At 36.4% G+C, this 12,882-nt stretch overlaps 1 protein-coding gene across 1 annotated transcript; it reads right to left on the bottom strand.

Moving 5' to 3' along the window:
* Positions 1 to 222: 222 nt before the first annotated feature.
* Positions 223 to 12,361, bottom strand: LOC124877362 (melanopsin-A-like). Its single transcript, XM_047380480.1, has 9 exons — positions 11,580 to 12,361; positions 8,611 to 8,744; positions 8,309 to 8,512; positions 7,444 to 7,615; positions 7,127 to 7,288; positions 5,836 to 5,943; positions 2,614 to 2,785; positions 2,187 to 2,333; positions 223 to 2,080 (listed from the first exon to the last, which is right to left on the bottom strand). Exons 1-9 carry the CDS (start codon positions 11,744 to 11,746, stop codon positions 1,673 to 1,675), a joined length of 1,674 nt encoding a protein of 557 aa, XP_047236436.1. The 5' UTR covers positions 11,747 to 12,361; the 3' UTR covers positions 223 to 1,672.
* Positions 12,362 to 12,882: the final 521 nt, after the last annotated feature.

The raw sequence follows: 12,882 nt of genomic DNA, 5'->3' as shown, positions 1-12,882 counted from the left end.
AAATCAATTTGAAGTGTAGGAAATCTCTTAAAAGCCAGGCAATTTCAGACTGGCTGCCTTGATCTTTTGGTGAGATGCATTTTAAAATATTTTAGACATGTTGAGGGAAGAAAATAATCATTAATTTACTATGTTATTGGTAAAAACATAAACAGTAATTCCCACCTTAGGCAGCTTGTTATTTTCGTTTGATTAAATAAACACAACTGACAGACATTAATATTTAAATTTAGAGTAAAATAATCATTTATTACATCCCAAGAATATGACATATAGAAATGTATAATTAATTGACCTATATGGATGTGAATAGTTGACCTTAAGGAAACTTAACATTTCAATTTGGCAACAAAATTTTCCAAATGAGATCCAGATGATATTGAATATTAAAAAAACAAAAGTAAATACAAAAAATGATCACAAAGGGCGTTGCATGTAAATGATATAACCAACACAGTACTCATGCTTAAATAATATGTAAAAAAAAAAAAAAACAAGCATTATAGGAAATTACATGTGAATGGTTTAAACAGTATCCATGAACATGGTTATATTGTTATTAAAAAAGCATTTGCCATGTAATTTGTTGACTTTTTACAGGACAGCAATAAACATGTCAACCATTTGCACAACTGGAGCATTTTAAATGGAAAATAAGTAACCAAAACCAACTGTAAGTTCTTTCTACTATTGTTCTCATAGTTTTAACCCTGATACCTGCTCCAAATCGACAATGTTATAATTGAATTTGAGGGAGTAATTTGCTACTTTTGGAGGTGATTAGCCCATGATTCTGCTGAGAAAACCCAGGTTGCTTTAATACAGCCATATCATGTTTTTAACTTTGCAGCAATCCCTTGTACTGAGTATAAATGTGGTGACAGGGGAAAGAAGATGTCCCCTTTAACAGGAAGAAACCCCGAGCAGATCCTGGCTAACTTTGTGCATGTCAAATCTGTTTTGAACTGAATTCCTGAAATAATATAACTTTTTGATGAGATTCTAATTTGCTGAGATGCACTATTACTATTACACTTCATAGGATTTGAATTGTTGCCTCTAGTTTAAAAGGACCATCTACTGCAGAATAGTATCATAACAGTAAGCACAGAGAGATATTTCATAGTTTTATGGGAGATATCCTAACTTTCCCGAGGGTTTGAACTGATTCACTTTTCATTACACTGCTGAAATGTTGCCAGGACAAATTTGGTCCATGTGGCCTAAAGGAACTAGTATAACGAGATAAAAAAAAAGAATATCTTAGCTTTAAGCACATGGTTACATCATGTTATTGCTTTGCTTTTCTTCAATTTCTTCTTGATTTAAAGGAATAAAGGGGAATTTTCCATCTTTATAGCTATTTTCTGTTGTCTGCTAGTTAGCATTTCTATGCATTATGAGAATTTACGAATAGCAGTAGGAGATAATTTCAAGGATTTCTCAATCCACATCATCATGGACTCTTAGATTTATCAGACACACTTTTACTGTGGCATGTCAAGCTTTGAAAAAAGTATAGTTTATGCTGTTTAATTTCCCAGTTTCTTCTGCTCTGTGGTTTCTGTGGCAAAGGAGACAGTCAAGACAGTTCACAACAACATGCTGAGAAAAAACTCTGTCCATTTGATTGTCTTTTAGTCCAGAATTGAACATACATATTTCCATGTGGTCAGGAGAGTAGTTTTACTGCCTCAAATACTTCTGCTGAGAAGTTTAGACTAACAAAAACATTGTTTTCCATTGCCTCAATACTGTCCTCTAATTGGACACTATCATGGTGGATGATGCCGCTTTCAGAGGTGGGACTGATGACAATTATGTGAGGAATGCTCTGAGGTGACTTGGAATCAGCAAAGGGTTTTTTCCCAAGATTCAAGGAATCAAAAGAGCTGCTCTTCTGGCTATGTAGCCTGTCTCTGATGTTGCTTTTCTCATTGTTTGAGTGTAAAATCTCATTGGTTAGACTCTCGCTGTGCCTTCTGGTAAGAACAAGTAAAGGTAGAGTGGCAATGGTCAGAGAGCTGGAAACCAATTCATGGTCACGGGTGCTTAGTGGGTCACTCATTGCAGGTGGTTGCTATACACATGGAAAAAATAACAAAACGTAAATGTTTTGTTTTTTAATTTGCTCAGGCAATATTGTCCTAATCAAAGCAATAATTTATTGAATTGTGTTATCTTACCTTCTGTGGTGTGTACTTGTTACTTATCTTCTGCTCAGATGGCCTCTTACAGGACCTACCTCTATATGGCTGCCTGCATGATGACATGCTTCTCAAGGAGTCTCCTGATTTCCTTCCAAGATGTTCCACCTCCACATCCTTCAACACCTGTTAGAAATTTGTCAAAAGGTTTGCTTGTACTTAAACTTTGGAAAAACATGGCATGTGTATAGTAAAGGCGGCTGTAAGAAGATACCAAAAGTGACAAAATACAGAAAAAAACTTCAATAAGTATTTTTATTAACCAGTAATGTAAATTTTGTTCAAGTGGAAAAAGCAAGACAAACTGCTGAAAAGCACGGGCATATTATAACCTTTATAGTTCTTTCAATTATGGGCGAATATGGAAACCAAACTGCAAAGTTCAGGCTTGGCTGTGCATCATTACCATATTAATGCGGCTGGGTGTTGCATTAATAAAATGAGTCCTGGAAGCGTTGGACTGTCTACTGATGATGGAGTCCCTGACAGAGGACTCACTGATGGAGTAGGACAGGCACTCCTTCCTGGAAGCCGGAGACAAAAACCACAGACAGGGCACTTTTTCTGCCAGAGTCATCCTGTTGAGTTTAAGAATAGATATCACTGTAGGTAAAAACAACTGAAAATAGATATTACATACAGTGTTTGAAAATACAGTGAACCTTTTATTTCTCTCTCTCAAAACATGTAAGTGAGAAAATCTATTTTAGGTCAGTTATAACTACCAAAATGACTTATATTTACTAAGTGGTACAGTATTTTTCATTACTTTTTCAAAGTCAGAAGTTTACATACAATAAGATAAAACTACTATGCCTTTAAACATTTTGGGAAAGCCCAGATGTTGATATAATGGTTTGGTAGGCTTCTAATTTACACCATTTGAGTTAAATAGATACTTGTTTGTGTGACCTCATGGCAAACTCAAAAGAAATCAGGCAAGATGTCAGCATGAGAGTTGTGGACCTCCACAAGTCTGGTTCATCCTGGGGTATATTTTCCAAATTTCTAAGGGTTCTTCGTTCATCTGTTCAAAAATGTACAGGTCCTTCTCAAAAAATTAGCATATTGTGATAAAGTTCATTATTTTCTATAATGTCATGATGAAAATTTAACATTCATATATTTTAGATTCATTGCACACTAACTGAAATATTTCAGGTCTTTTATTGTCTTAATACGGATGATTTTGGCATACAGCTCATGAAAACCCAAAATTCCTATCTCACAAAATTAGCATATCATTAAAAGGGTCTCTAAACGAGCTATGAACCTAATCACCTGAATCAACGAGTTAACTCTAAACACCTGCAAAAGATTCCTGCGGCCTTTAAAACTCCCAGCCTGGTTCATCACTCAAAACCCCAATCATGGGTAAGACTGCCTACCTGACTGCTGTCCAGAAGGCCACTATTGACACCCTCAAGCAAGAGGGTAAGACACAGAAATAAATTTCTGAACGAATAGGCTGTTCCCAGAGTGCTGTATCAAGGCACCTCAGTGGGAAGTCTGTGGGAAGGAAAAAGTGTGTCAGAAAACGCTGCACAACGAGAAGAGGTGACCGGACCCTGAGGAAGATTGTGGAGAAGGGCCGATTCCAGACCTTGGGGGACCTGCGGAAGCAGTGGACTGAGTCTGGAGTAGAAACATCCAGAGCCACCGTGCACAGGCGTGTGCAGGAAATGGGCTACAGGTGCCGCATTCCCCAGACCTGGGCTACAGAGAAGCAGCACTGGACTGTTGCTCAGTGGTCCAAAGTACTTTTTTCGGATGAAAGCAAATTCTGCATGTCATTCGGAAATCTAGGTGCCAGAGTCTGGAGGAAGACTGGGGAGAAGGAAATGCCAAAATGCCAGAAGTCCAGTGTCAAGTACCCACAGTCAGTGATGGTCTGGGGTGCCGTGTCAGCTGCTGGTGTTGGTCCACTGTGTTTTATCAAGGGCAGGGTCAATGCAGCTAGCTATCAGGAGATTTTGGAGCACTTCATGCTTCCATCTGCTGAAAAGCTTTATGGAGATGAAGATTTCATTTTTCAGCACGACCTGGCACCTGCTCACAGTGCCAAAACCACTGGTAAATGGTTTACTGACCATGGTATCACTGTGCTCAATTGGCCTGCCAACTCTCCTGACCTGAACCCCATAGAGAATCTGTGGGATATTGTGAAGAGAACGTTGAGAGATTCAAGACCCAACACTCTGGATGAGCTAAAGGCCGCTATCGAAGCATCCTGGGCCTCCATAAGACCTCAGCAGTGCCACAGGCTGATTGCCTCCATGCCACGCCGCATTGAAGCAGTCATTTCTGCCAAAGGATTCCCGACCAAGTATTGAGTGCATAACTGTACATGATTATTTGAAGGTTAACGTTTTTTTTATTAAAAACACTTTTCTTTTATTGGTTGGATGAAATATGCTAATTTTGTGAGATAGGAATTTTGGGTTTTCATGAGCTGTATGCCAAAATCATCCGTATTAAGACAATAAAAGACCTGAAATATTTCAGTTAGTGTGCAATGAATCTAAAATATATGAATGTTAAATTTTCATCATTACATTATAGAAAATAATGAACTTTATCACAATATGCAAATTTTTTGAGAAGGACCTGTATATGCAAACACCAACACCACAGGAACGTTTAGTCATCATTACATTCAAGAAAGAGATAGGTTCTGTCTCCAAGAGCTGAACATGTTTTGGTCAAAAACAAAGCAAAAGACCTTGTGAAGGTGCTGGCTGAAGTTGGTAAGAGAGTGGAACTTTCTACAGTGAAACAAGCCCTGTACTGACATGGGGTGAAAGGCCTCTTAGGTAGAAAGAAGCCATAATTCCAAAAGTAACATACGGTATTAAAGCCACAATACCCACAGTGGCAAATATCATTTTTTGGAGGCATGTCCTGTGGTCTGGCGAAACTAAAAAAGTGTTTGGCTGCAATGACCATTGTTACATTTTGATGAAAAAGAAGAAAGCCCGGAGGCCTAAAGTCACCGTCCCAACTGTGAACTAGAGGATCATGTTGTGGAGCTGTTGCTGCATGAGGGATGGTGTATTTCACAAAAGATATGGCATCAGTGGGAAAGATTATGATGTTGAAATACTGAAGCAAGTATCAACCAAGAGGACAAAGCTTGAAATCAAATAAAGTTTTAAAGGTTTTCAAAATGATCTGTATCACTCTGCCAGATTAGTTAAAAAGTGGACCACAAAATCACATGGTAAAGTTTTGCAGAGGTCACCACAAAAGTCAGTCCCAAGAAAATGTGTAAGCAGAGCTGAATATGTGTCTGGGAGCAAAGCGGCCTATAAACCTTACTTAGCTACACCAGTTCTGCCAGAGGTTTGGGTCAAAAGTCTAGGAAACTATAGCGAGAAGCTTTCAGAAGGATACCAAAAATTATCTTATTTATTTTTGTAACATTTTGCAAAAAAAATATTATTTTGGTAATCCCAACTGACCTAAAATCAGAACATTTTAGTCTGATATAATGTCTGTCATTTCATATAGTATATGCTAATATCTGGGTTCTAACCATTCAAGAGTGACACTGGAAACGTTTTAACAATTGTTTATGAACTAGGATAAAATGCGTAGTCAAAAACAAAGCTTCTTGATTATTTGTTACCTGTATTTGTTGTGTATGATGGCGTAGATAATTGGGTTATAGATTGTGGAGGCCTTTGCAATTACTGCGGGGACAGCCTTCGAGTATGGAGATAAAATGTTGGCATGGCTGAATGAGACAAAAAAGACAGTGTTAAAGCTTTCCCTCAGTGTTGTTCATTTAGCTACTGTATCTGCAGTTGTTTGCTTTGCTTGTTTCATGGAAATACAATATCACATCAAAACTCAAAGTTCCCTCTTATTTCCGTGTTTTGTGACATAATGAGGGGTCATGTTTGGTTGGAGATTAACTTGTGCCATCTGCAAGGGACGGTTGGTTAAATCCATCTGATCATGTTTTCTCAAATGTTTAGATGTGTTTGTTTGTGTGCTTGCATGCATAGGCCAAAAGAAAAAAAGATTTAAATTCAAACTGAAGCAACTTCATTTTAATCCAGTATATGGCCAAAGGCACAAGAGGCTTACTGAAGGTTGCAATTAGATTTACAAGGAGAGGACAAATGAGCAGATTCCACATCTTCAACATATGTCACGTCTTATCAAGAGGTACTTTGCTTCCTGGTGACATAATAGCATATAATGGCTCATCAAAGAACAATTTCAGAAAACACCTTCATTCCCAGTGAAACAGCTCTTACAAAAATGGCTCTAACAATAAATGTTTTGTAATCTCTGTGAATGATTTTTTTTAAATGCATTCTTGTACCACAGTACTTTAGCCACATTAGCTGGTTTAAAAAAGTTCAGTGCTTTGCATGTCTTCATGTTGAAGGCTGAACAGTTGGCTGTCTAACATGTTCTTATTCCAATAGTGAAAACATGTAATATTTGCCTGCATAATCACAGAATACTGACTCATCTAAATTAAAAGAACAATCTCTGCATGCAATGCCAACATGTTCAATATGTTTAATACATGGCACTAGATAACATATAATGTTGTGGATTGTATATATTACACTGTAGTTCTGCTCCTCTAATGCAAACAGGAATTACTGGAAAATTTGTTGCATTGTAATTTAAAGTATAAAATAAAAAAACTAAAGAAAAATGCTGACTATTTTTACACTTATTTTTGTGGTATACAGAAGTAATTACAGAGATTACAATGAAACATAATTTTCTACATTGATTCATAATAGAGGATTAGCATTCTTAATTGCCACCTTAGTCCTCACATTTATCATGTATTTTCCTTTGATATGTGTGATCCTAAATAACTTAAATTTAAAATGTCTGAAAGTTGCAAAAAAAAAAATAATTCACTACAACACCAAACAAACTGATCTTACCCAGCCCAGGAAATCAGTGTGACACAGGCGTACGGTGACCAGGAGAGGACATACACCACAATGACAACAAAGGCAATCTTTGCCAATTTCCACTCACTCCTGATGGACTTCTGTTGGATAAGAGTGGTTTTTCTGACCTGAGTACCCAAACGTTCGACCTCCCTGTCGGTGAAACAGGACGAAGAAAGCAGTTTAAAGAAAACTGAGAGGCAGTGACAGATTTTAGGTAATTCATGTGAAACTGCACTTTTACCAACACTTTAACAGCACATTTAAGGCATATGCACATGTATGTGAACATATTTATGCTATAGTACCTGCTGGTCTTTCGTATAGATAGAAACATTCGAAGATAACAGTAAAGGATGATTCCAAGTGGAATAAAAAAGACAAAACAGCAGAGCATCATGGTGTAGCTTCGGTTAGCTGCTGTATATGTAACATAATCCCATGTGCAAGATGTCATCAGGCCTTCTGGGATATAGGAGCCTAGAGGGGAAAAAAACATCAGATATATGAACACTTAGAGACAGCATCATCAATCTGATTGTGTTGTAGGTGGATGAATTACCATCTGCTACATGTAACCATTTTCTAAGGTTTTTTTTCTAAGCATACATGATAACATGTACAGATTGTCTTACGTTTTTAATAATTGAAATAACACAGCATCTTATTTTATTACTTTTCCCCAGTTGTGCGAGTTTGATGGGATTTTTGAAGATTACTTTTTCCCAAAGCTTCTATCTCACTGTTTCTTTTTTTGGAACATTTCACATAAGTAGCACAACACCTAAATATAAATATATATTTAATATATTATATATTATTATATATTTATTATATTTTTTAACATAAATATTATTATTGATTAACAATTTTTATTCATTAATTAAAACATAAGATGGACTGCTGTCAGTTCAAGGTTTTAGTTAGTTGAGGAATGTTTATCAGAACAGAGAAGTAGTATTATTATTATTGGGTCCTGTCTTTGACATTTGTGTAACAGTTATGTAAATCTCATAATTGTGAACATCCAAGTAATTTGTGTCAGCCTGGTTTAACTGGTAATCAAATTAAGTGTCAAATGTGTAGAACGGTGATATTTTCTTATTGCTGTGCATTTTCTTACTCTATTGAGAGAGACACACAATACTGTGATACTAGTGTTAAGAAACTTACTCCAGCCAACAAGAGGAGCTAGACTCCAGGCCAAAGAATAAAACCAGGTGAGAAAGATGGCAAAAATTGTTCTCCGTTTAGAACCCCAATGCATGGTCTGCAGTGGTTTGGTGATGACCAGATACCGTTCAATCGAGATGGCCAGAAGGTTTATCATGGAAGAAATGCCAAAAAGGGCACCACAGAAAGCGTACATTTTGCAGCCTAGAATAAAAGAACAGACAAGAAAAAAAGATAAATAAACCATCCAACACTCTGATTCAGAAAGAATGTGTTTTTTACTAAATAGAAATTAGACTCACCCATGTCTCCAAACATCCATTCTTTGTAGAGGCAGTTGATGAAGAAGATGGGAGACTGTGTAAAAGCCATGAGGAAGTCACTCACCGCCAAGTTCATGATGAAGTAGTTAGGTAGTTTACGGAGCTTCTTGTTGCTACACAAACACAGAAACAGGAGGAAGCTGAAACGTTTAAGAACAGTAATTTTTACAAAATAAAATTTAAAAAGGGCTCTGGTTATTTGTTAGAATTTTATGAACATATCAGATACTGTGCGATGACTATGTCCTAAATCGCAAACAAAATTAAATTATAAATGCAACAACAAAGTACATCTTAAAGGCTACAAGACTGGGAAAAAAAGGCCATTTGATGGACGTCTGTGTATTTACTGAAGCTGTAGCAATTATTTAGTCCTAGGGTATCATATGTTTAAACATCAGTTTTGAAAAACATTAAAACATACCAAATTTGTTTGAATGGGAATAAAATCTTGTCTTTTAATATGTTTATTCACTCTAGAGCCAAATAAATATATACAAGTTGATCTCAATAAAAACTATGAGGTTTATCTCTTTCTGTTTTAATTGCATTATCTTCCTCCAGTAATCAGCGCTGGTGTTGAGCGTTTTCAACAAGAAAACAACTATCACAGCAATCATCAAGTTTTTATTCTTTTTTTAATGAGGTTTTCCTAAAGACTATGCTCACAATGGATGGATGAATGGAGGGAGGGAGGGATGGAGTGGGGGAGGGAGGAAGGAAGGAAGGAAGGAAGGAAGGCTCCAACCTTTTTCTCCACTGTTATAGGGAAAAGTGTGACAAGTTCCATCTCACACAGTAGTAACTGCTTATGGAGATTCTACATCGTCTTTTTTCACATGAAAAAAATGTTAAAGGTTCTGCTGTCTTACATGTGTTTATTTTAGGTGGCCCAAACTATTATCTTATTCTTATTGAAGGCAAACTAAATGACTGTAAATTGAACTTTAAATGCTTGCTCCAAATACAATAAATGTTGAGTTAGGTGGAGGTTATGAAGTGAGTCTTCCACCAACAGTCACTCATAACTTTTCAGGGTGAACAGTTTTTATAAACAGCCTCAGTTGAATTAAAGAATTATATCACTTGTCTGACTGAATTTCCACAGGCATTCTTTAGGCATTGTTGGCATTATTCCTCCTCCTTGAAGAGTAGTTTTTGGATCAACTCTTCAGGGATGCTTGCTGCGTCATAACGTGACCCACAAACATTACCCATGAGAAGTGTTCACCCTTCCTATATGTAAACATTTTCCTCAATAACTAATACAGTCTAGCAACCGCAACATTAATTTACAAAAGATGTCAAACAAACCTCAAATTAGTCTGAATCACATATGGGCTGCTCACTATATGAGCAAAGACTCATTCCATAATAAGACATTGTCAAATAAGATTATGTCTCTTATCTATGTCCCTGAACAAAATTAAAACTGAGCAGGTAATGTCAAATTGATTCGACACCATGCAAACAAGTGGTATAGTTTGCAGAGGTTCTTAATTTAAACTGCTTGATCTCTAGCCTGTTCGCAGTGTCTGCCTAGCATACTAACCAAATACAAAATTCATATTATAAGGTAACTGAAAAGTTATAAATTTTTTCCACATGATTTCACAATGTTAAAAATTCAGATTGCTGAAACTAATAGTTTCTTTCTTTAAATAAAAATCGGTTAAGAAAAGGAAAACTGGCGAGGCTATTATCTTTTCAAGATGCTGTTTTTTTTTTTTTTATTATACTAGAAATATTTTTACTTCTGGCTCATGTTCCTCTTTAAGTATAAATTGCAGAAACTCTGTTCGGTAGGTTTTTAAATTGTTAAAAAGATGGTGATGATATTATATATTGTAAAATATTGTTTTGAGAAGTGATCACACAATGCACATTTCTAATAGTCAAAACTCAAATTGTCTGCACAACAAAATGAACCATCTAATCCTTTTCTGTTGATAGACAGATGGAAAATGAGAGCTCCTGACAATCCCTAGGACACACACACACACACATACACACACTCACACGGACACACATACTGACCTAGTTTCTGTGGAATATTTCACATCAGTTGCACAATTGAGAAGTCACAGTTTCTGCAGATTATATGGCACGTAATGCTTGCACTCCCTCCAGGACTTTTAACAGAAACTTAACTTTAACGTCAAGAATGACTCATCTCCCAGAATGATGCATTAGATTTAAAAAAAGGTCACCTGAATCTGACCTCAGCTGGATGATTGGGTAAATTCAATGGCCAGTTACAGATGTTTGCTGCAGTGGTTTTATGGTAAAATGCACACTTTTAAACTGTGTATTCATTGATGAAATACACTGTAACGTATAATACATGGTTGTGTAAAGTGCAGCTGTGGATGGATGAGCAGGATTCCTCATGCTTAACAACATTTAAATGTCTAAGAAGGTAATGGGTAGAAAGGTTTATTTCTCTTTTATTTGGCATATGGCACAACATTCTTAATAAGGCCTTACACTTATATAACCAGGTGCCTTCAGGAAAATTATATAAAGCCTATAAGCATAACATAAACCAGATGAAAGTGTAACTTATTTCTTCTGCAGTTACTTTGTACAATGAAACATTCAGTTCAAATGTCTCCAGTTTTGTAACATTGTTTTCAGTTTTTTGTTGTTTTTTTGTGAACATATATCTCTTTGCAAAAAATAGTTCTGAGACTGTACCACTTTAAAGCAATATATATATATATATATATATATATATATATATATACATATTTATATTTTTATATATATATATACCGCCACAGTTTAATATATGTGTGTGTGTGTGTGTGTGTGTGTGTGTGTGTGTACCACTCAGAAGTGAGCTCTCAGACTTCTGTTGGACGTTTTAGAAAGATAGCTCGCATTGCAAATTTGTGAGGGCTATAAAAGGGGAATAAAACTAAAGTAAAAAAGTCTTTCAGACTCACCTGTAGAAAGCAAACATAACCAGAGCATTCCCAGTGATGCCAAGTGCCCCAATAACAAAGACAAATAAAGCAATGACATAGTGAGCATGGTCAGGCACATCCACCTTGCTAAACAAGCTTCTCTTGCTATGTGCTTCTTCGGGCTCCATGCTCTCAGTGGACCACATGATTCAAACACCTTGGCAGGATTTCCAATCTGGCGGTATATGTTAGTTGTACCAGTTGGTAATCCCATTCTTTCTGCCAGTGTTGAGCCTCCATAGCTTTAGCATTTGTGGTGATATAGATCTTGATGTCCCGATATTTTGAGTTTAGCTTCAATAATTATTTTCAATCACATATTTTTCCTATTATAATCCACCTGTGCACCACATGTAAAAAAAAAAAAAGCAAATGTAAGTCTAAGCTAGAGAAGTGAAAAGGTTTTTATGCACTATTTTACCAGTCTGTTAAAGCTATTTTATGCTGGATGTAAAACGATATCCATATGCACTCCAAATCTGCACCATCCACTCTGGTATTCTCTTTTTGTTCTGCAGTTCAAAAGCTGGTCTTCCAACTGTAGTTCTCAAGTATTTCCTGTTGATACTTGGTGAAATGAAATTATTTCGTTCCAGCACAATAAATCCGACCCTCGCTCCACAATGTCCAGTCCACTGAGTGTTTGCCTGCAATCTCTTCAGCCATCACACTAGTTGTATACCAAGCTCAAATCTCTCATCTTTTTCTATCTGTCCATCTCCTTCACTGTCCCATGTTGCTCTGGGATGCAGTTTGCTCTGTCTTTCTCACATCACTCTGTCTCCTACCCCCGCTGCCATGTAATATGGCCCAGTGCTGAGCTCTAACCCTTTAACTACCACATTCTTACATAACTGACATGTTGCTTACAGCCGCTTAAACTCAGAAATCCATTAGACATATTGTTATTGAGGCATGATATTATTTGTATTACACATTGGCTAACTTTTATCCGTGGCATGGTAGGACATGATTGTGCTCAGAATCATTCTACTCAGAATCAGTCATTTAGCAAATAATGATCTCGTTGGTGCAGAGGCACAGCTTTTTTCACATTTTAGTAAAGCTGGTTGATTTACTGATGAAGCACCTGAATCTGAGAAGCTATAAAAAAAATAATTAAAATACAACTTAAGCACATGTTGCCCATCCATTGTTTGCATGAAAAAAATATTTTTCTAAACTTATTCCATACACATCTATATTTTACATTAATCCTATTTAATTGCACAGTGAACATTTTTATTTCTAAGACAATATCTGGAATTTCTCTGAGACCACT

This window comes from Girardinichthys multiradiatus, chromosome 12, assembly GCF_021462225.1.
Source record: "Girardinichthys multiradiatus isolate DD_20200921_A chromosome 12, DD_fGirMul_XY1, whole genome shotgun sequence".
In the NCBI taxonomy this organism is placed as follows: domain Eukaryota; kingdom Metazoa; phylum Chordata; class Actinopteri; order Cyprinodontiformes; family Goodeidae; genus Girardinichthys; species Girardinichthys multiradiatus.
The sequence above is the reverse complement of the archived record's forward strand: the minus strand, read 5'-3'. Positions and strand labels throughout refer to the sequence as shown.